Source organism: Tachysurus vachellii, chromosome 1 (genome assembly GCF_030014155.1).
Source record: "Tachysurus vachellii isolate PV-2020 chromosome 1, HZAU_Pvac_v1, whole genome shotgun sequence".
In the NCBI taxonomy this organism is placed as follows: domain Eukaryota; kingdom Metazoa; phylum Chordata; class Actinopteri; order Siluriformes; family Bagridae; genus Tachysurus; species Tachysurus vachellii.
Window position 1 is genome coordinate 22626803 of NC_083460.1, and position 24129 is coordinate 22650931.

The 24129-nt window shown below is 40.3% G+C and overlaps 2 protein-coding genes across 3 annotated transcripts; one reads left to right on the plus strand and one right to left on the minus strand.

The window, feature by feature from the left end:
• Positions 1-4931: 4931 nt before the first annotated feature.
• Positions 4932-12080, plus strand: katnb1 (katanin p80 (WD repeat containing) subunit B 1). 2 transcript variants are annotated; one of them, XM_060877403.1, is made up of 20 exons: positions 4932-5163; positions 5612-5673; positions 5791-5921; positions 6013-6130; positions 6261-6361; positions 6475-6516; positions 7032-7115; positions 7218-7333; positions 8148-8216; positions 8359-8509; positions 9115-9290; positions 9528-9673; positions 9791-9841; positions 9931-9989; positions 10073-10252; positions 10341-10490; positions 10561-10637; positions 11219-11293; positions 11463-11579; positions 11668-12080. In XM_060877403.1, the coding sequence occupies exons 2-20, from the start codon at positions 5634-5636 to the stop codon at positions 11801-11803; spliced, it is 2019 nt and encodes a 672-aa protein (XP_060733386.1). In that variant the 5' UTR covers positions 4932-5163; positions 5612-5633; the 3' UTR covers positions 11804-12080. The 2 variants fall into 2 exon arrangements, with proteins under 2 accessions (XP_060733386.1, XP_060733387.1); XM_060877404.1 differs by lacking the exon at positions 4932-5163 and adding an exon at positions 5170-5203.
• A 1652-nt stretch (positions 12081-13732) lies between these two features.
• LOC132850857 (egl nine homolog 1-like) lies at positions 13733-23298 on the minus strand. Its single transcript, XM_060877405.1, has 5 exons — positions 22298-23298; positions 19117-19236; positions 17755-17891; positions 17276-17343; positions 13733-17121 (listed from the first exon to the last, which is right to left on the minus strand). The coding sequence occupies exons 1-5, from the start codon at positions 23048-23050 to the stop codon at positions 17051-17053; spliced, it is 1149 nt and encodes a 382-aa protein (XP_060733388.1). The 5' UTR covers positions 23051-23298; the 3' UTR covers positions 13733-17050.
• Positions 23299-24129: the final 831 nt, after the last annotated feature.

Consider the following 24129-nt stretch of genomic DNA (forward strand, 5'->3'; position numbering starts at 1 on the left):
CACTTCCGTCAGCATCTTAACACGTTTTTCAGGCAGAGGAATTTCCTCCTAAAAAATCGCCTCACATGAAGGCATTCTCTCTGTCTATAGGTCTGATTTTATTATCATCATCTTAAGACAGGAATGTTTTCTAAAGCATTTGTTCCCACGTTCTGAAATATCCATTACTCCGAACACACTGGTGGCCCTCAGCGGGAAACAAAGGACCAAAAGAAACTTCCTTTTTTCTTTCTTATTAAACAAACCGAAATCAAATGGGTCAGAACTTTGGAAATAAAATAATACTGCTGTATTTATTCCTTCTTTCTTCTTACACATGGTTTCAGTTTATCTGCGTTTATTTCTGCACTCCATCCTTACCTATGCTTGTTAGTTACCTTAACGGAGCAAGCTGTTGTTGGTCTGTGGGGGATTATTTCACTTTTTATTTGTAAGGATGAAGCAGTAATATTAAAACCACCTGGAGACCAAGTCTTAAACTTTTTATCATGTTCCTCAACTTGTTCCTGAATAATGTTTGCAACGTGTCAAGAAAGAGGTTAAACTCTGTTACCATGAAAAGATGTAGTGGATCTGTAGCAATGTTTAGGTAGGCGGTACATGACCCAAGGTTTCCCAACTTTACACTAGTATTTGGTAGAAGCAATTTTTGATGATGGGGAAAGACACTGTTTGGAAGAGATGTTAACACGTTCTTCCTGGTAGATTTGCCAAAAGGCTTCTTCAGGTTGCTAGAATGTAGTTTGTTGACAAATTTCAAACAGTGCCACAGATTCGCATTGGGCTTCAGATCTGGACTTTGATTTGTGAAAAAAATCACCTTTTGTTTATAACCACTCCTTTAAAGTGAGAAAAAAATAAGAAATTGAGTTTAAATAAGATAAATATTGTTGGGATTCGGGCCTCTAAACTTGTTCCTTCCTGGCCTTCTGGGATTAAGTACGATTAACTTAAAAAATGAATCCCTGATTTACTATAATAATCTTCCTCCTACTGGAAACTTCCATGGTCAGACTCTGAGCTTAAGCAAACAGCAAGCAAATCGAAATACATCCTAGTTCAGGGTGGAGGATTTGCATATTTTGTGTTACTTGCCTGCCCTGATGCTCAGTGTCTGAAAAGCTTTGTCGAACATTAGTGTCATAGAGACTCAAGAGACTCATCATACTGATGATCTCCCATGATGGCTGAACCTGCCCCTGACAATAGAAGACTTTTTGTATTGAAGCTTTCCCCTCGAAAGTGTTCAGAAACTGCACTGGTGGCCGAATTGATGAAGTGCAGCTTCTAGTGGCGACTGCAGCTGGGATTTTATTTTTTTTTATATGGAAAACAAATCCCAGCTAGGTGTTCCCCCACACTTTTGGGATGAATTGTAAGGATTGTGGGATGACACCTGCAGCTGAATGAACACTAATACACACAGACAACATCTAGTAGATAGACAACACTATTAGCTCGAATGTCCTAGCACCAGGGTTTGCGTTAAACTCCTGAAAATTGCCGATTATACTACGCTCATCGGTCTCTTCCAGGATGGTGACGAGTCTGCATACCAGCAGAAGGTGAAGCGGCTGGTGCTATGGTGCAGCCAGAACAGCCTAGAGTTAAACACCCTCAAAACTATGGAGATGATAGTGGATTTTAGGAAAGACTCCTCACAATATCCAACATCCCTGTGTCATGTGTGGAGACCTTCAAGTTTCTGGGCACTACCATTTCCCAAGACCTGAAATAGGAGGTCAATTAAGGAAGTTTGGTCTGCCACAGGAGCTGTTGATGCGGTTCTACACTGCAATCATTGTAATCTGTAGTGTGCACATGCATCCATCACCATCTGGTTTGAAACAACAACTAAACAGGACAGGAACAGACTGCAACGCACAGTAAAAACAGCAGAAAAAACAATTAGTGCTCCTTTGCCCACTCCCTAGGACTTGTCAAGTCAAGTCAAGAAGTTTTTATTGTCATTTCAACCATATATAGCTGTTGCAGTACACAGTGAAATGAAACAACGTTTCTCCAGGACCAGGGAGTTACATAAAACAAATGCAGAGCTAAGGACTTAGTAAGTAGTCCTAGATGCAGGACAAAAGACAGTGCAGGACAAAAGACAAGACTAAAAAAAAATTACGATACACAAAAAAAAGACGAGCCCTGCGATGGGTTGGCACTCCGTCCAGGGTGTATCCTGCCTTGATGCCCGATGACGCCTAAGATAGGCACAGGCTCCCCGTGACCCGAGGTAGTTCGGATAAGCGGTAGAAGATGAATGAATGAAAAAAAAGACGATACACAAAAGACAATACACAAGAGCCAATGGACAGAAACAGCACCGATCAGTGTAAATACTGTATGTTCAGACAATATTACGATAACACTATTGTGATTGTACCATACAATAACCAGAAACCCTTCGCACCCTGGACACATCCTCTTTCAGCTCCTCTCTTCTGGCAGGAGCTACAGAGCTTTGCTTACCAAAACTACCAGACACAGGAACAGTTTCTTTCCCCAGACAATCACCCTGATTAAAAACTCACCATAATTATATTCCCTGCTTCATATCTATAAGTACTGCATTATCAGAACTGTCAGTCATCACATCCTCAGTGTATGTTACACACACTACTGTTGCTTCTGTATATTGTACAAAAGCATAATATTGCACAATACTGTTATTTGCACTACAATGTACTCTCTCTCTCAATTTATGTACATAACTGATCAGTCATATATTCTGTATTTATATTTTATACTCATACTGTCTATATGGTATCACATCGTCTGTACTGTCTCGTATAGTCTGTTTTGTCTTGTCTTGTATAGTCTGTATTGTCTTGTATAGTGTGTTTTGTCTTCCCGTATAGTCTGTATTGTCTTGTATAGTGTGTTTTGTCTTCCCGTATAGTCTGTATTGTCTTGTATAGTATGTTTTGTGTTGTCTCGTCTGTATTGTCTTGTCTTGTATAGTCTGTATTGTCTTGTCTTGTATAGTCTGTTTGGTCTTGTCTTATATAGTCTGTATTGTCTTGTCTTGTATAGTCTGTTTTGTCTTGTATAGTCTGCATTGTCTTGTCTTGTATAGTCTGTTTTGTCTTGTCTTGTCTAGTCTGTTTTGTCTTGTATAGTCTGTTTTGTCTTGTTTTGTATAATCTGTCTTGTCTTGTCTAGTCTGTTTTGTCCTGTCTTGTATAGTCTGTTTTGCCTTGTGTAGTCTGTTTTGTTTTGTCTTGTATAGTCTGTTTTGTTTTGTCTTGTATAGTCTGTTTTGTTTTGTCTTGTCTTGTATAATCTGTATTGTTTTGTCTTGTATAGTTTGTATTTTCTTGTCTTGTATAGTCTGTATTGTCTTATCTTGTATAGTCTGTTTTGTCTTATCTTGTATAGTCTGTATTGTCTTGTATAGTCTGTTTTGTCTTGTCTTGTGTAGTCTGTTTTGTCTTGTCTTGTATAGTCTGTATTGTTTTGTCTTGTATAGTTTGTATTTTCTTGTCTTGTATAGCCTGTATTGTCTTATCTTGTATAGTCTGTTTTGTCTTGTCTTGTATAGTCTGTCTTGTCTTGTCTAGTTTGTTTTGTTTTGTCTTGTATAGTCTGTATTGTCTTGTCTTGTATAGTCTGTTTTGTCTTGTCCTGTATAGTCCAAGCTAAATGTATAGTATAATGTTATCTATGTCTGTATTGTTTTGTATAGTCTGTATTGTCTTGTCTTGTGTAGTCTGTATTGTCTCAGGGCTCTCAAGTGTCACGCATTGAGAAATACAATGTGTGCCGGGAGAGCGTGACAAAAGACCGAAATGAGTGACTGTCATGCTCTCCTGCCACACATTGTATTTCTCACGCAGAAAAACTTACTATTTATCATATATTTAATATGCCGCAGTGCCCAAAATGCAACTGTCCGCACCGCTCTCTCTATGGAACCGGGCAGGAATCAAGTGTATCTCCCCTGGAGTTCTTAAACGAGCCTGACACTTATCAGCCAATCAAAAAAAGAGGCTACACAATAGCCAATCAGAAAATAGCACTATTGTATCTGGGTAAGATTTAACGCAACAACCAATGAAAAAAGCTTATCCTGGAATTGTTCAGCATCATCCTCTTTCAGAGAAAATCACTGGAGCTGCAAGCATAGAGTAAGTCATGATCTCCTGTTGTAATATTACAGCAAATTCACAACTTGTTTGACACAAACAATGACATGTTGACTGCTGTTAGAGAATATAATAATAAAATAGAATAACTGCTGTTTCCCAGATAATCAGCATCAGTTTTTCATGAGTGTCTGTTAACTTAGCCAACAGTATTACATTCTGTTCACTGACAACACCTGCTCAGAACAAGTAGTCTAGGCCAGTGGTTCTCAAATTGGGGGCCCTGAGATGGTGCCAGGGGGCCCCGGTTCACTGACAACACCTGCTCAGAATATGTAGTCTAGGCCAGTGGTTCTCAAACTGGGGGCCCTGAGATGGTGCCGGGGGGCCCCGGTTTTATGACATTTTATAAAATAATGAATTTATCATAAATTAAATCTCAGAAAAATGAGGCTACTAACCACCAGCACTGCATTTTATAATTTAATATGTTTTGTTTAATTCAAATATTGTTTTGGAATATTTTATGTCATACAATATGTCACTCTTGCCTGTCTTCAAAACTTGAGAGCCCTGTATAGTCCAAGCTAAATGTATAGTATAGTGTTAATGTACTTGAGTGTTAATTATGTACTTTTCAGAGTCACAAACAGCGTGTGTGTGTCGACACCTTTGGCCAATAAACCTGATTCTTCTAATCGGATAAGCGGTAGAAAATGAGTGTGAGAGAGTGATTCTTCTAAATTCGTCTCTAAAGCTGTCACGTGGTTGCTTGTGCAGGCGACCCGTCTGACGTAATTGGTCACATGTCTTTAACGGAACGAATCAAACGCCGGTACAGTTTTTGTCACGTCTGCATCCATGCCCGTTTCTCAGGCTATACTGCTTTTGCTCGTTTAGTTGGCATTTTCACCGAGCCGCTTTCGAGCTGAGTGAATTCATCATATTCATTAGTGTATTGTTCAAGCACAACAACAGAAAGGTCCCGGTTCGACTCACAAAGACTCAGACAGCTGATTGGTCGAGTCTGTGTCTGGAGGAACCAATCAGAAACGCTGTTATTAAGGTAAGCCCTGGAGATGCCACAAACAAAACAAAACAAGGCAGTAAGTGAAGTTACCTTAATGTCTTCGTAACAGGGTCCGGTTTAGTAATTCGGTACAAAACAACTGTTAAGTGTTTTATTTGTTCTGTAAAGTAATATGTGTGGCAGAATATTAGCATCAGTAACCACCTGCCAGGTAAACAGTCAAATTAGCTGCTGTGCTAAGATCATGGACTAGAAAATATACACCATGTACCGTTTAACCACCAAAAGACTCGTCTGAATAATGAAGAATTCACATCATTAAGAATTATCTATTAGGAACCTGTTAGAACTGTTAAGAGAACAGATGATTCGAACCAGAGAGTCATTCTGACACTTGAACTGAATCAGAGAATCGATTCAGTGCTCACTTATCATCTCACAAATAAACCATTAGTAAATTGTGATTTAGTTCTTTACCTTACAGTGAGGTTTTTGTCGTATTGACAATGGCTGCGTCCAACATCAAGAAAATCTCATGGAAGCTGCGTGAGTATCGTTGGTCAACTAAAGGAATAATATGTTTATTTGAGAGTTCATTATGTTGTAAAGGTGTGTGTGATCTTACATGTTTTATTCATACGGAACATTTCTGCTATGCTTTAGAAGATGTGGTGGCCCACCCGAGTAACGTGTCGTCCCTGGTGTTGGGTAAATCGTCAAGTCGCCTGCTGGCTACAGGAGGAGATGACTGCAAAGTCAACATCTGGGCTGTCAACAAACCGAACTGCATTATGGTAGAGGACATGAGCGGAAGTGCTGAAGGATAGGATAGGTCTGTTAACTGTCATATTGGTATTTTTGATACCTTTGTGTCCGTTTGTGTAGAATCTGACGGGCCACACGAGCCCAGTGGAATGTGTTCAGTTCAGTACCTCTGAGGAGCAGGTGGTAGCTGGATCTCAGTCAGGATCTCTGCGGGTCTGGGACTTGGAAGCTGCAAAAAGTGAGTTTTGTGCCTTTGATATAGAGCAAAACTCTAGGCTAGCCTGTACCCCTTACCCACTCCCGCACACAGACATCAGAATAGTGGAAAAATGTGTGTGTGTTTGTAACCATGTTATCCTTGTTTTCAGTATTTCGGACATTGCCCGGTCACAAGGCTAATATCTGCAGTGTCGACTTTCATCCGTTTGGGGAATACTTGGCCTCGGGCTCCATGGATACAATCATTAAGGTGACAATAAGATGCACATGCTTCCCATCTATCCTTTCCACATGTCAACTTTATAACCTCCAAAAAATAAAAATGTTTGTGTTGTACATTAAAAAGCATTTTGTTTCTTCTAGTTATGGGATTTGAGGAGGAAAGGGTGTGTGTTCAGGTATAAGGTGAGCCACTTGTTACATACAGTAAAAAAACAACAACAAAACAAATCTAAGATGACTGTACACACAGGTTGAAATGAATACCAAATAATAATAATGCTGTAGAGTCACTGAACTACAACCAATAGTCTAAAACCTCAACGACAGCAGATGGAATTCCACTGTAACTAAAAACAGCTGACTACTAAGTTCCGCTAAAAGTACCGCTTTACTAGTAAACATTCACCGTCTTGTGAGCTTGTGTGCAGATGTACCGTTTCCTGTTGGCTGCTGTCTGTAAGGCTTATAAATTAGTGTTCATGTTCACCTGAATGAACGTGACACACAGATGAACTAATTGTGTCCAGTAGCAAATTAGAGTAAACAAACAATACTTCTGTTTCATGTAGAAATCACTTTGTGAGTTGAGAAAAAAAACTGCTTATTTTGAACAAAAAATGAATCTACCGTGTTCCTGATTTCAGGTTTGTTTTCTCTGTCAGTAATAAATCTTTGTCTTTTTTTACCCTAATGTGCAGGGTCATGCTCAAGCAGTGCGTTGTCTGGCCTTTAGCCCTGATGGAAAGTGGCTTGCTTCAGCCAGTGATGACAGCACAATAAAGGCAAGAATGAACACTTAGAACACTTTTTTATTTATCACTTACAAATGATATTTATTATGATTCTGTGTCTTTTTATCATGCTTTTATTTTTCCCTACTCTAGCTTTGGGATTTAACGGCTGGGAAGATGATCACAGAATTCACAGCACACACCTCGGCAGTTTCAGTCGTCCAGTTTCACCCAAACGAATACCTTCTGGCTTCCGGGAGCGCTGACAGGTACCGAATGTAACTCAGTACGTCTGAGAACCAATGAAGAACAGGATGAGCATGGAACTTTATCGTCAACATGCTGTTTGAAACACATTACTCGCTTACCTGCAGTGCGCCATAATAAACAAACCTAACCAACAAAATGACCGAATGCAGTTAAGATGCAAAGCAAAAGGTATATTTTCGAACCGAAGCTATTTGCACCTGGGATCAGGCTTGCCTGTATTTCTCTAGAAAAGGCACAGGACAGCTGGCCACCATGAGATTGTTAATGAGAATCAGAAATTTTATTTCACTTATAATGAAAAGGAAACTGAACTTAACACAAGTTACAGACTAATTAAACTCAACCAAGTGCTTAACTAAGTATGTGTGTGATGTGTTATGGACACTGTACACAACACTCACACTGTTTATATTACACAATGAGGTAGAATAGGGCACGACTATACCATTTGGGGCACACAAACTTTCTTTCTTTCTTTTCCTATCCCCCTTTTTATTTGTTTATTTAATTTAATTAACACTCTATCAACCACCAAGCATTACATAACAACTGCACAGCAACCAGCCTGGACACCAAGGCGTTCGGCTGAAATACTACAGCACCTTTAATCTTATCTTTAAAACTATTTAATTTCCTTCAGTAAAAGCAAATCTTCTAAGATATGAAAAAATAAACTCTTTAGTTTCTAGAAGATAGTTGTGTAGTTAAGCCAAAAATTAGTATCGGCTCTACGGATATTTGCATATCGTGAGCTTTGTGTGCACATTTTCGGTTTATATAACTGAATTTTTTTTCTTTTTTTTTTTTTTGCAGGACCATAAAGTTATGGGATTTGGAGAAATTTAAGATGGTCGGCTCATCGGAAGGTGAAACATCTGGAAGGTTATTATTCAGATCTGTAGATGGTGTGGTCTTATATTGTGCTCAAAGTTTTAAAAGTGCAATATCGATCTGATCTGATCTGATCTGATCTCTCTCTCTCTCTCTCTCTCTCTCTCTCTCTCTCTCTCTCTCTCTCTTGCAGGTGTCTGTTGTTCAGTCCTGATGGTGTTTGTTTATACAGCGGCTCGGACGACATGCTGCGTGTGTACGGCTGGGAGCCGGACTGCTGCTTTGACGTGGTCCCCGTAGGCTGGGGCAAAGTGCTGGACTTTGCAATCTGTAGCAGCCAAATGGTCAGTAACTCGCCCTAATTTCATGTTTTTCTTTGAACATGTTTACGAAGTTTATACACACACACGTACTTCTTAAGTCTGTGAGATGACCGATTGTGTCCGAAATGCTTACGTAGATTCAGAACGTGTATAAAAAAAGTGTACAAACGGAGGACAGATTTATTAATGTGCTATAAAAATCACATTTTAGGAGGGAATAATAATAATAATAATTTTGGAAAAACCTTTGGCAAGTGTTAAAATCATTGAAAATATATTCCAGAAAATATATTCCTTTGGTATTCTAGTACACAGTAATATGTTGGTTGCTGTTAAAAAATATGTACGAAATACTGTAAATTAGGGGCCATATGCTCATGCGGCTGGCTTAGCTAGCGAACGTTACTGCTAAACATTTTGATTGTTATGTTTGTCTCCGCTAATTAAAATGACAAAATAAGCCTCTGATACTAACACGCATTTGCTATCAACCTGTGACCGGAGCAAGGTGTTTACTAGCCGTTAGAGATCAAAGTATGCTGAGCTTATTAGTCTTTTGAGCTAATCATTAAAAGAGTGTTTAAATGTCTGCTCTTTTTCTACATCAATGTTTTTATTCCTGTTAGATCGGAGTGTCGTGCAGCCAGACGAACGTGAGCTTGCACGTCGTGGATCTGGATCGAGTGAAGAAATCCAAAGTCGTCCAGGAACAAACTGGCAAGCCACAAGCCGATCCCATTCCTATAGCAGTGACGCTAAGGCGCAACTATGAACGGCCTTCCACGTCCTGCAGCAGACAGAAGTTTGTCTCATTTCTATTTTGTGCCTAGACCAACATTATAATATAATATCATGTAAAAAATAGGGTTTATATGTTCATGCTTTTATTAATTACAAAAAAGATAAGTTACAACATTCACTCGTTTGTGACTTGTATAAGTGACTAGTATAAGTGTCTCGTATAAATGATCTATGGGTTGATTTCGCTTGTGTGTGATTATGAAGTTACAGATGTGTACAGCTGAGTTTCTGTCTGCAGGATGAAACAGAGCGCAGATGGAGACAAGTCTGTTGAGGGCGAGAGGCAGAGTCCCAGCAGCGAGGATGAGCGTGATGAAGAGAGCAGAGCAGAAATCACAAACCCAGATGATTATAAAGAGATCTTTCAGCCCCATAATGCTATCTGTGAGACAACTACATTGTACTTTTTTTTTTTTTAAATCATTTACCAATCAGCCAATCTCTCTCTCTCTCTCTCTCTCTCTCGCTCTCTCTCTCTATGTCTGGTTTTTCTCTGACCAGCACGAACCCCTCCTAAAAGGAATGACCCATTCCCTGCACCACTTGTAGATGGTGAGTCTCTTTCTGCTTCCTATCGAAGGCCGTTTATAGTCTTGATGACGCCGCTCTTGTTTGTCCTAACCGTTCTGTATCGATTTTAGAAAGTTTCCAAGCGAAGCCCCATATAGCAGAAGAAGTCATGACTACGTTGCCTGCTGAAGTATGTGCCTATAAAATATCAAAACTAAATGTATTTCTCAGCTCTGCGAAGTTATAGAATTTCATTCGTACGTGTCTGTCCAGCCCAAGGCCGCTTGTACTTCCTCCACGGTAACGGCCACAGCGCCGTCTCAGCCAGTTTCCGTGGTAGCGGCATCAGTCTCGAGGCACGTTGTCACGACATCCAAAGTCAAACCTAGTTTAGCCGTTAGCCCGTCCCCGCTCGTCGAGCCACTCAGCCTTATTTTCGGGGACATTTTACAAGTAAGTGTGACATTCTGTTTCTGAAAGTCTTTGTACACAAAGTTCTGTGTTTTTGTGAGTCAGTCGTGTGTGTCTTTGTGTACACGAGCACGGGCGAAGCGAAAAAAGCAGCGTCACTGCCGACGATGAGGCGTTGAGTCAGATCAGAAAAGGACATGGCACCATGTGTGTGATGCTGACGAGCAGAAACAAAAACCTGGACATCGTTCGGGCTCTCTGGGCTAGTGGAGACATCAAGGTTAGCGTTTATTACATACACTAGACATACATGAGATAACCAATCTCTCAAACACTGCTTTACATTTCAGTTATCACTCAATTCTGCTACGTCCATGAACGATACGTCCGTCGTGGTGGACATCCTCAATATAATCAACCTCAAACCGTAAGCATACACACCCCGATTTTAAAATCTCACCTTCATTATAGAACATTCGTTATCGTTATTTTGATGATATGGTCATCTTCAGAATTATTGGCACCCTTAGTAAAGAATAGAAACAGTTAGTTAAGCTGCGTTCATACGCTATTAAGTCTAAAGTCGCTGTGATATGACCTCATCTATGCGTCCGTGTCCTGTTAGTGGTTTCCATAGTGATACCGTTTCCCAGTGGATGGAGCAACTAGCATTCCAAATCAGTTTTCTTCCCGCTAAAATGACTATACTGTTACTGCTTATACTCCATGGAGTCCCATCTGGATCTGTATAGGTCTATGCTGATAACGACTTTTTTATTTTTTCTTTCTTTCTTTCTTTCTTTCTTTCTTTCTTTTTGCTCAGAAGACATCTTTAATTAAAGGTTAGATTTCTGCCATTTATTTATTTATTTATTTTACCCTTAATTAACATTTCTTACATCTTTACCGATAGTGCCGATAATTCTGGACGTGGTTAACACTGGAATCAGTATTATTACACCAACTAGTACTGCTAATAATCTAGAGACCTAAAATCTGAATCTTTAGGTCACTTTGGAAACTGGACATATGCATGTCCATTCTGCCCCAGCTCGAGGAGCTACTCCAGAGTAAATATGAAAGGTGAGTGTATTCCCAGGTGTTCCCAATAAAGCGGATGGTGAGTGTAGAGCATCTCTGGTGCTGCAAGACGGTCGATTTTATAGGGCAATCACTTGGAGAGAGTTTTTAAGAGATTTATTAATAAATTCTGCAGTTCATGTCTGTCCTTGGTCTTCTCTCTGCTCCCTAGTTACATCCAGACCGGATGCACGTCGTTAAAGATAATTCTGAAGCGCTTTTGGCCGTTAATCTCGGACACGCTGAGCGCCCCCCCCTCTGTCGGAGTGGATATTACGCGAGAGGAGAGGTTTGTGTATCTCTCCTTAACATTTCTACACTCCACTGTGTGGATTACCACATGTAAATATTCAGCCTCTGCTGTCACATCATCTCAGGCTTCAGAAGTGTAAGACGTGCTACAAGCAGCTGAAGAACCTCAGCAACGTAGTGAAGAACCGTGCAGAACACGTGGGTCGACACGGTAGTACTTTCAGAGAACTTCAGCTCCTCATGGCTCCATTGGACTTCTGAAGCTCATCAGCAGACTTCCGATATCACACACACACACACACGCGACCGAAGAGGAAGTCCATCGTACCGTCTGCTCGGCTGTTCGACTAGTCTTCAAGAACGCTTTCTATAGTGACGAGTCTTTAAACAACCTGCATTTCCAGTCACTATTCACAAAACCCATTTTGTTATAGATTCGTTTCTTTCTGTGATTCCTTTTATATACATAAGTATGATTTTATTAGATTTTTTTTCCCCAAATAAAATACATCAGTCCTTATTTTCTAATTTGTATATAAATAATGCTACGTCAGTAGTACCTTTTTTTTTTTTTGTCAATATGGTATTAAAAAACTTTATGTAGAAAAAGAAAGTCCCTTTTTTTATTATTCAGGATGCGTTCTAGAACATACTGCAGTCATACAAAAAGGTTTTTAATATCTTTATAGCACATTTAGGAATCCAGGACCGAAACGTTTGCGAGTAAAGCAACGAGAAGGAAAATCCAATTAGAATGGAATAAATTTAACGAATCCTACTGTGAAGCCTGGGATCTCAGGATGTGGTCTTCTGCTGTTGCAGCTCATCCACCTGGTTTTTTGATGTTCTGTGCACGCCAAGATGCTTTTCTGCTTACCACGGCTGTACAGACTGATTTATACGAGTCACTCAATCCTTCCTGGAAGCTAGGGCCTTGTATTCATAAAGACTCTAAGAATGATCTCAGGGAGCTCCTAACTTGGCTTAAACATTTCTAACTAGGAATATTATTTTAAGAATGATTCAGGACCTCAGATCACAGAGCAACTCTGAGTAACGACAATACAACAACTTTTTATCTTAGACAGGAGGCGGGGCTTAACCTGTTAGTAGGTATGACACATTCTTTTAAAGACTGTGATTGGTTGTCTAATAAAAAAAATATAGATTAAAATCTGGTCTCTTAGGGGGGCACGGTGGCTTAGTGGTTAGCACGTTCGCCTCACACCTCCAGGGTTGGGGGTTCGATTCCCGCCTCCGCCTTGTGTGTGTGGAATTTGCATGTTCTCCCGTGCCTCGGGGGTTTCCTCCGGGTACTCCGGTTTCCTCCCCCGGTCCAAAGACATGCATGGTAGGTTGACTGGCTTCTCTGGAAAATTGTCCGTAGTGTGTGATTGCGTGAGTGAATGAGAGTGTGTGTGTGTGTGCCCTGCGATGGGTTGGCACTCCGTCCAGGGTGTATCCTGCCTTGATGTCCGATGACGCCTGAGATAGGCACAGGCTCCCCGTGACCCGAGGTAGCTTGGATAAGCGGTAGATGAATGAATGAATGAATCTGGTCTATTATAAACCTTCACTTTTGTCTCTATATTAAGATATTTGAGAATATATCGTGTAGGGATTATGTTCATATTATAGATGTTCTAACAGTTGTATGTTATAAATGTAATGTAAATGTAAACAGTAGAAGATGTAATTTAATGTAATTTTTGCGCTGTGTCTGAGATTTTATCTCTAATATGAATGGTCACAAAAATAATCCCTACACGATCTAATCTATATTATTAACTCACTATAATTATTAAATACTGTATACAACACAGTTCTCCCTCTTCACCTTTCAGACATTTTCTCCTAAAAGAAACTCTTAAACGTCACTTTTGGACCTTATGAGCTCTTTAAAGATGTTTTAAGATGCTTTATGAATAAATTTTATCTTTACTAGGATCTTCTATTTAATTTTAAGGGGAACAGAAAAAATTTCATCACAAGGAAAAACTCTATTAGTTCTGGCCCTGGTCCTTTTCCTCTGAACTCTAGAGACTGCTGTGTGTAAGAAAATCCCAGGAGATTTTCTGTAAAACTCAAACCAGCCCATGTGGAAATGTCTAAAATGTGTGTGTGCGCGTGCGTGTGTGCGCTGTAATCAAGTTAACTTATATAACTATTTTGAACAGAGAGAAGAAGCTCTTTTATTATTTTTATTAGTTTATTTGTCATCACCGTAAATAACCAGTGAAAACTTTAGAATCTGTCGAATACTGCCTTACAAATTTACAGCAGCAAAAAAAAAATTATAATAATCTTTTCCATCAACTAAACGGTATTTAAGTACATCACAAAAGTTTTGGCCAAAAAAAAAAAATAAAAATCTCAAAAAAAATTATATTAAAATATCATTTTTTTGAATATGCAGACGGTAAAACAAATACTTTCATACATCGGATTTAAAATCCACGGATGAGTCGAATGAAAGCCTTAAAAGTGCGACAGTTTAGAGAAAGAGACCGAAGGCTCACAGAAGGCAGAGGAAGAAAAAAATGACAAAATGAGTTTGCGACGTTTCTGTGAAATAAACAATTTCTAAAAGGGTTTCATTTGACTCACCTACAATTAATACAACAAAAAGAGACGTTCACCTGTGTGTACAATACGGTACTGTATGAGGGCATGACAAGGGCCATTCGTTATCAAGATACACTCGCTGTCCTCTTTAACAGGAGCACCCGCACATTCATGCAGTTATCTGAGAATACGAGCTACTGTATCCTCCCTGGCAGATCTGGTCATTGTCCTCTCATCGCTCCTTTCAGCACGTTATTTTTACCCACAGATCTGTCGCTCACACAATGTTGTTTGTTTTTCGCACCATTCTGTACAAACTTTAGAGATTGTTGCGTGCGAAAGTCAGGTTAAAGGCAGAGAGATCAGACTGCTGCTTCATATCTCTGTACACGTTGTGCCGCTGCCACCTGATCGGCTATTAAAGTGGACACTATACATGTATATACTTGGAACAGTTGCTGTTATATTTTATCCATCTCAATCAACTTCAAATACAAACGCTGTCTCACACTCGCACTTAAACGCTTGCTTTCTCGCGCATACACCAACACACTCGCACACCCGCATTCGCTCTCTCTCGCTCGCTCTCTCGCACGAACACACTCACTCACGCACGCACGCTCACTCACGCACTCTTGCACGCACGCTCACTCACTCACTCACTCTCACATGCACGCACGCTCACTCACTCACTCACTCTCGCATGCACGCACACTCACTCACTCTTGCACGCACGCTCACTCACTCACTCTCGCATGCACGCACACTCACTCACTCTCGCACGCACGCACACTCACTCTCGCACGCACGCTCACTCTTGCACGCACGCACACTCACTCTCGCACGCACGCACACTCACTCTCGCTCGCACGCACGCTCACTCTCGCTCGCACGCACGCTCACTCTCACGCACGCTCACTCTCACGCACGCTCACTCTCACGCACGCTCACTCTCACGCACGCTCACTCTCACGCACGCTCACTCTCACGCACGCTCACTCTCGCTCGCACGCACACTCACTCTCGCTCGCACGCACACTCACTCTCGCTCGCACGCACACTCACTCACTCTCGCTCGCACGCACACTCACTCACTCACTCACTCACTCACTCACTCACTCTCGCTCGCACGCACATTCACTCACTCTCGCTCGCACGCACATTCACTCACTCTCGCTCGCACGCACATTCACTCACTCTCGCTCGCACGCACACTCACTCTCGCACGCACGCGCACTCACTCTCGCACGCACACTCACTCTCGCTCGCACGCACACTCACTCACTCACTCTCGCTCGCACGCACACTCACTCACTCTCGCTCGCACGCACACTCACTCTTGCACGCACAAACTTTGATTCACATTGAAGGGCAATTATTCTTAGCCATTCCACTTTACTTGCAGGTTTTTTGAGGAAACTAATGTAACCTGAGGTCAGGATCAAACCTCTGGACCCTGGAGCTGTAAGGCAGCAAAATCCTTTTCCAGACATGTACCAACAGAGGCGCTACAACAGTAAACAGCAAACATGGGGATGACTACTTCCTTCCTGTCCCTCAGTAGTTTTAGCTGCCAGCGTTCTCACTCAGGAGGAGATCAATGTTCTCATTAATCTCCTGTTCATTACAATCAGTCTCATGCACCACATCCTGCCTCCTGAAATACTGAGCCTTTGTTCACACAAACGATAGAATACTCGTTTCCAGACAACACCATGCTATTGTTAAAATTTTCAGAACCTTTAAAACAAAGTGAAAGAAGTCCTCTAATTCCACAGAGGCATTCGCTCAGTGTGTCATTCCTTTTGGTTTTATTTTTAATAGACCGCTGTAGCGCAAACTATTTCTCCCTTTAAAATAATAATAATAATAACCTCTTCCTTGTCATGCTCCTGAAAAACCAGGACCTGCACTTAATCACCAGATAAATCAAAAATTCAGTAATAAACCTTAGATTTGTACAATTTAAAAAATAAAACAAAAAACAAAAAAAACCAGCAAAGATTCAGATCATCACCTCCCATGCATGCACACACTCTTCATTTGATTTAAAGTCATTTTAAAAACAGCTGCATTATTTCTCTTAAACCGCACCCACATCCACAGCACAGATTTTTATTAACAAGATTTTAATCACCAATTAAAAGTATTAGGATTAAAAAAGGTGATTATATTAACGTATGAAATTCAGATTTTTTTTTTTTTTTTTTTAGTAAATGGCTGAATTTCTGAATGTTAACTGTTGATATATATATATATAAAAAAAAAAAATCAGTTGTCAGTTACGGAAAAGCACGGGCAAAAACGTTGTTTTTAGTTGGTTTCTTTTCTTTCTTTGCTGTGTAGATCTTTTACATATAAAAACATACAGATACGTGAATGTGTACAAATGAATGAATGAAAAACGTGTGGAAATAAAATCTGGTCCAAGTTAAAAGGACAAGGACATGTCTGATCTGATTCAACACTCTGCCCAATTGCGCGTGTGTTTATTAGAGAACATCGTTGTGTATTTCACTGGCGACTACAAGCTGATGCCGCAATTATCAATCGACTAGAGTTTAAATTCAGAGAAGTGAAACTCCACAAGAGGCCATCAGATCATGAAGAGAAGACCGAACAGTCTGCCATCAGAGACGGCCCGATTAGAACACGTACTTTCACAGAGAAGCTTTCGCAGGTCTGCAGCCATCGCAAAATCAGAGCTGGCGACATCGGGCTGTCGGAGAACTGATTCCATTTACAAACGAATTGCCGGACCGCAGCGCAAACACTACATGCTCATGCAGTGCAGCATTATCGCATGGCCGCATCCCGTCCGAGCTCAGTGCAGTCATTTCTGTCCTTCTTCTCTGTCGGTTTATGTCTTCAAGCAGCAGGTTAAAAACACATTCCGAAGGTTATCACCAGTTCCGTGTCGTCTTGTCCGTTCGGCAGGTTTGTTCAACTCTTGATCAGTGAGCACGGCTCGGACGACCGGTTCAGATCCACTTTCCCCACCTTTTCTACGGCACCTTAAAGAGTCAGATGTATCGAGAATTTTTTTTTTTAATGGGAGAAAAGTGCAATAAAGATATATACGATAAATTATATACAGATCAGCAACGAATGTGGGACTAGACTAGAAATGTGGGTCTAGATTTCTGTGCCATTGCGTACGAGTCTCACCAGTCAGGTATTTCTCTTTAGCCCGAGCTCGCTCGTCAGCGTCGAAATACCACACGGTGATGGCGTACCTGTGGAGAAAGTTCACCACATCGCATCAGCGACTTCATGTAGAACGACATGAGTATTGATTACTGCGGTGTCTCTCAGAGCTCCACAGAAGCCTTGTAGAACCATGATGGAATCGTGTGGGTCTGTAGGATTGTTTTTGAAAATATTTCCAATATTATGGAAATTTTCTTTAATATTTCAAAATCTTCTCTGGTTGCGTTCCGACACTGAGGCAGAAGACGGTAAAGTAAAATGGTAAAGAATACGTGACTAACATTAAATATTACACAAAGGTGTAGTGTAGACCATTAAAAAAAAACACTCCAGAATGAACTCCACGGCTGGAAAAAACGCAGAGAACCGCTGCTTTACGAAATGTATGAAATAGTGAGGATACTAAGATTAACTTTGCAGTTGCCATGGTCACTGACCGAGTGGTGTACGCAGGCTGGACCTCGTGTGGGTTCCGTCGATCAGACCAGAAAAACAGCAGTCTGTCAAATAAGGGCTCAATGTCAGCAAACTGGGTTTTGCCATCCGGAAAGATCCGTAAGATGCCGCCATGTTCCTGCGAGGAAAGAGAATTTTAAGGGGAATTATACAGTGAGATTTAAAGTGTGGGAGAAAAAAAAAAAAAAACATGCACTGTGGTTAAAAGGATCATTGTTACTTGGTATGAATATTCATGTATATTTGTGTCTCTCTCTCTCTCGCCCACACCAAGGGGTTAAATATGTAGTACGCAAGCAACGTTTTTCATTTTTTACGTCCTTTTAACTTATTATGTGCTGGAAACAATCATTTTCTAATTTGAGACTGAAGACTTTTGTAAAGCACTTTATAAATAGATACATGCATGTGTGTGTGTTGAATTTGCATTAAGTGCTATTTATTATCTCATACATAAAACCACTTAATTAAAAAAAAAAAAAAATCATCTGATTCTTTAACGTAACCATCAACATTTCCTTTTTGCAGCCTTTCAAGTTTGTGTATTTCCAGATCATTTGAATTTCTCAGGATCTGCAAGTGTGAATCATTTTCCCACCTCTTTGATTATTATTATTATTATTATTATTATTATTATTATTATTAGGTATTTAAAGCTTTAAGCACTAAAACTCCACTGGTTATGTTCTGGTTCTGCTTCTTCTTTATTATGTGTCCAAACACAAAAATGCTTTCTAATTGTGTAATTGTTTACATTTCTAAGGGTTGGGCATCAGGTGGAATCCCAGCGTGTACAATATTCCTTAAGACCTTTCTTCTCGTTTTTCCTCAACATACAGGATATTAAAGCAATTCACAGGAAGCTTGAAAGTCTCCAGTCCAAGTGTGCTGAACTGAAATGAGTTTCTAAATGTTCCCTTTAGTGTGCCAAAAAAAAAAAAACCCACCAACCCCACATCAGGAGAACTCTACATGCCTCTGTGATAAGCTTGTTGGCCCGATTTATTCAGCTTGACCTGGAGGTTAAGCCCCAGGCTTTATGTCCCTAACGTCATATCACCCGATTCCTGAAAACCAAAACAAGGCATCCAAGTTTTCCATGAATTAGAATCATTAATCATTAAACCTGTCTGTGATTTGTGAAAACGTGACAACCACAGTTCTGTGAACACCTCCAAAGTTCTCCGTCATTCAGAATCACACTGGAAGGTTCAGTGGAAACTGAATTTATAGCAAATGCGCCTTGGGTCATATTATCGTTTCTTGGGTTTTGTAAAACTTCTTGTAAGATGTTAAAGCCATTATTCATATGGGATTGGTCCTGTCTAGTGATTTTTACACACCTTGGCATTCCAGTCTTTGTTTAAGTAATAGATGCACGTCACACATCTCCCGTCTCCGTTAGGGTTGTCCACGTGCCGGACGTATCCGGTGCCGTTACCAGGGTAACAAGCCACCATTGCCTGAAAGGAAAGACTGCATTAGAAAAAAAAAAATAGTATTTGTCTCAGCATCCTCCAGCCGATTTCTGCTATTTTAGCAATGGATGTGGCTGAAAGACCTGAACGCTGTAATTTGGAGGAATTACACCACACTTTTGACCACATTTTGCATATAGAAAGAGTCTGTTGTCTAATTTATTTGTTCATTTACTATCAACTGCAGGACAGCATGAACACAAAGATACCTTGAGGAAAGCTAACCATTAGTAAACCTCAAAAACAGGAAGACCACATTAGAGTTTGACAAAATTAAATAAATAAAAAGTATATTGTATAATTCTATAGTTAAGGCTAAGTGGAACGTACCGTGAAAGTCAATCACCTGACTTCAGACTTGAATTGAGCATTCATTTCACATGCTAGAGGCAAAGAAACGTCCCGAGACGATGTAGGACCACAGCAGAAAAAAGCTTGGAAAAACATCCCAAGGGAAGAAACCCAGCATCTGATGGTTGTCCCAAGTGCTTTAAAATATCAGAACATCTGCTTGACAGTTGACAGCTCTGTTAGACTGATCGCTTAACCCTTTAAGAGTGCTTGATATCTGCTCCTGGTTTAAAATCAGCCATTTATTAGGTGAGCAAAAGTATTGGGATAAAGTGTCAAAGTAATTTAAAGTAAGTAGCGCTTGATAACGGCATCAAGCTGGGGATCCGGTGACATCACGAAACTGCTGCGGTCTTCCTCAGTAGTTTTGAACAGAAGCTTCTTCAAGATGATGTTTGCTTGGAGGTTTCTCTTTATACTCAGTTGGGTTATACTCCGTATGCAAGCACAGGAGGTCTGCTGAAGGACTCGTCCAGATTAAAACCTTCCCCTTTACCACTGATGACGTGCTGTGTCGAGTGCCAGTGTTGCTGCATGATGAAGTTCTTCCTGATTAGACTGAATGTTTCTAGGCTTCTGAATTCATTCTGCTGCTATCATCATGTGCTCCATCATCAATAAAGATTAATGAGAATGTTCCAGAAGCAGCCATGTAAGCCCAAGCCAAGACACTACCACCAACATTCTTCAGCAGATACATACTTTCTCCATACTTTTGTCTTTAATTCACATTCATAGAGGTTTATCTTTGTTCCTGGAGCCAATTTTGTGGATTTTGTATTTTTAGTATGGCCTTCAGATTCTTTATCGCTGATGAGTGGTTTGCATCTTGTGGTATGTCCTCTAGATTTCTTCAACCCTCTCCTGTGGAGGTTGATGTTTTCCTTGGCCAACCTTTTCTGGCTGTTAGTAAACCAGTGTTTTTTTAGGACATTACAAATTATTGTATTATCTTTATCTGCAATGTTTCTGTGTCGTCTCTGATTTACCCCATAGAGAACTCACTGGTCTTCATGTTGGTTTATACCTTTTAACAAATGCTGGAGTCTTCACTGGAGTTACCCAGGCTTCAAGTCAAGATCAGACATTTAGAGCTATTCGTTCGTTGAACGGTCAATTTAAAAGGACATCAAGTAACAACCGTCAGCCAAATGTTCTGATATTTTTGATCACTTTAAATGGGGGGGGGGTTCAAATCAAAAGTGCCATGATATAAGTGGTTTAACAAATCTGGATGTAAATATCAGGAAATTAAATCTGAAATTCTGATCTACCCATGGCATATTCATCCTTTAATCTCACAGACATATGTCTTCAATGTATAGCAAAAAGAAAAGAACTGTCCTTGCTGTTTTATTTGCAATTGTTATATGATTCGATCGTATCACAATAACTGAATTCTATAGTAGAGTGCCAGGGTTTAAACCAATAAAACCCATCACACTTAAGCTATCCTTGTTCCCAGAATACCCTAGTGTTATCTAGTCATGTTGCTAAACAAGCAAAGCTCACTGTTACTCAACTAAAATAATACTAAAAAATACGTCTAAAGCGTTGTTTATTATATTATCATTTATTCAACAACAGATTATCATATCAGTCACCATGCCATTTTATGAAACGAATAACCAAGACTGTTAAAAGCATTGTATCTACGGCATGGGTGAAAAACAGAGTTTCCACTCCTGAATTTTGCCTAGAGCCTTCAATTTACTAGATCAGGCTGGTTTCTGAGTGCAGCTATTACTTCATTTGTTCATTTCATTGTTGTTTGTTTCAAAATTGGGAATGAAATATTCAGTACATAATACTGAACACTGCTGTAAACAAATTTGTTCCTTCTCATTAGAGCACAACATCTGGGTCACTATATCATCTACTTATCTGCTTAGAAGTTTTTCCAAAAAATGAGTCTCCGTGCCTACATTTAAAGCAGACGCCTACGTTTACATTTAAAGCAGATGCCTACATTTAGATTTGGAAGACACCCTTATCTAGATCCAGAGCGACTTACATCATCTCATTTTTAAACAACTGAGCGATTGAGGATTAAGGGGCCTTGTACAGGGGCAAAAACAGTGACAGCTTGGTGGACCTGGGCTCGAACTCACAACTTCCTTAGCCCAACACCTTAACCAATAGTCTACCACATGCCCATAATTCATGTGTGGATGTTGATCTAAAGACACTGCTCACAGCAAACGTCGCAGAATCGACACTATTTGAGGGCGGTTTCACACTTTGTCCGTTTCAACCGGTAACCGATCCATGACTTATTATTTTTTCTACCTACATTATAGCAAGAAATATAACTCATTATATGCATCTAAAGCAAACCGTTCTCAGACCACCAACATGAGTAGGCTCAGATCTCTGGTTCACATAATTTGATCAGTGTGAAAACAAAGTAATTTTCATAAAAAGAAAACACCCTGAGCTGATTTGAGTATGATTTCTGTGTGCTATTATTGATTACGTTTAAGATCTTGAACTTGGTAATTGCCAGTTTTCCTTGGTGTTAATATAAAACTTAAAGACAGCCCAATTCTCCCATACTGCTCCACCTTAGAGGAATTTAACAGACCTAAACCCATATATTTTGTAGTCTACGTTCATTGACATACCTGTGAAAGCACCACTCTGTGTAAGTGTACACTATTACAGAGAAACTGTACGCTTTATGCCCGGGACTTACTTTTGTCCGTCCATTAATCCTGTAGTTTCCCAGTTTCCCATTACAGTGCCGGACAACATCGTCCATGCGACTCATGAGAACTGCTATCTTCTCACATCCAGGCTCCTTTCCTTCGATCCAAGCGATCTTATCACCTCTTATGTCCTTCGTCGAGTCACTTCTTTGACTGACTAACTGTCCGTCTGTAAATTCTCCAGAAGTATAGAGACGACGAACCTCTTCTAAGACACCGAGTCCAAGTTCATCACCAAGAAAGTTGTTCACAACACAAATTCCATGTTTATTCATACACGGGCCTATATATTCTGTTGCTAGTTTTTGCTGAGGAGACATTATTTGCCCGTTGGACAGATCTTCACCAAGTGGTTCAGGAGCTCCTTGGATCTCAGGTGCACTTTTTCCGGTGTCCCTGTGCGCTTTGGAAGATCCGTTGGACTTTTCTGAGACCGTGCAGCTCAGTGTTTTGCTCTTTTGCTGTTTCTCCTGCGGTTCTGAGTCCTTCTCGATCTCCACGTTAGCTCGGGAAAGTTCTCCCGAGTCTGCTTGCTGCTGCTGGAGGTGCGCACAGACCTCGGCCTTCTTACAAACCTGCTTGTGCTTCTTCCAGTCCTGTTTCTGGTGATCTTTACTGCAATAGAAAGAACTGCGACACCGACCACACTTCATAAGGTTCTCCATCTTACCACAAAGCTCACAATATTGCCGATCTTGGTCTGGATCTGCTCCTTCTCCTTCTCTCCTATGTACTTCCATGACTCCACACCAGCTGTTGTTGTACTTCTGGATCGATTTCGTGTCCAAGTTACAAACCCAAAACCGACACAAAATGCTCCACCTACATCGCGGCGGTTCGTCCAACTGTCTCTTTTTAATCTTTATCAATACAACCGCAGAAAAATCAAGCGATTCTTTGCAGATTTTGCCCCAAGAGCGCAGCAGAGACGCATGGCGCCGGTGGCTGTTCCTCTATTTTCATACCTACACGTCCGCCTTGAACCAGCCTTGTGACGTCACAACCCGAGGGCTGGACCATGACTCAGTCTGACAAATAGCTTGCATTTGAATAAACTCTTCTATAGGACACATGTTTAGCCTTATAATCGGTCGTGACGCTTCAAAGAGTGTGTTCAGGTGCTTGGGCACCTTTAGGTCAAGTTCAGTATCTATACTTGTGTTGTTTTTCTGCAATGACGTCATGGTTATTACAATAACTACCTATTTTCATTTTTAAGTATACTTTGTAGAATATGACATCTGCTATGTTTAAATAAATGAAAATGAAATAATAATTTTATATAAGGCCATCCTTAAAAATATTTTGCTTTGCAGTAACAGTAAAAAAAGGGTCGGTAGGTAGGTCTATATTTTTTTTTTCAAGTTTCAATGTAAAAAAAAGTACAATTTCGGTGATGATTACGTAGGTATGACTTTAAACAAATTAGCATATCGTGACGTCACTGACTGGGTCTTCAACCCGTGCCTTCGGGCGCATCATTGCAAACCTTATTTTGATGCTGCGCCCAGTTTTACCAGAACTTCGTGCCAAGTTAATGCGGTGTCGAGCTGTTTTAATGAATTTTTTAGATGTATTATGGTGCCCGAACCCGTTAATATTATTTTATTGCTTTTATATTAGTTGTTTGAAGAGTAAAAAAAAAAGGGTCGGTCTTAACGCAAATTTACAACCGGCAAGTCGGTCGGACTTAAAGCAAAAAAAAAAATAAAATTGAGTCGGTCCTAAATTGACAGGGTCGGTCGGGTTACGGCAAACAAGAATATTTTTAAGGATGGCCTAAATGAATATTTTTATATACTCCCAGTGTTTATTCCAG

Excerpts from the sequence above, each read along its gene's own strand:
- LOC132850857 (XM_060877405.1), bottom strand. The coding sequence starts at position 23,050 with ATGGAAGTACATAGGAGAGAAGGAGAAGGAGCAGATCCAGACCAAGAT. Across the intron at positions 17,892-19,116 it reads ACAAAGACTGGAATGCCAAG|GAACATGGCGGCATCTTACG; the intron begins GTGTGTAAAAAT and ends CTTTCCTCGCAG. Across the intron at positions 17,122-17,275 it reads TAAAGAGAAATACCTGACTG|GTGCCGTAGAAAAGGTGGGG; the intron begins GTGAGACTCGTA and ends TGACTCTTTAAG.
- katnb1 (XM_060877403.1), top strand. The coding sequence starts at position 5,634 with ATGGCTGCGTCCAACATCAAGAAAATCTCATGGAAGCTGC. Across the intron at positions 6,362-6,474 it reads CCATGGATACAATCATTAAG|TTATGGGATTTGAGGAGGAA; the intron begins GTGACAATAAGA and ends TGTTTCTTCTAG. Across the intron at positions 10,638-11,218 it reads AATATAATCAACCTCAAACC|GTCACTTTGGAAACTGGACA; the intron begins GTAAGCATACAC and ends CTGAATCTTTAG.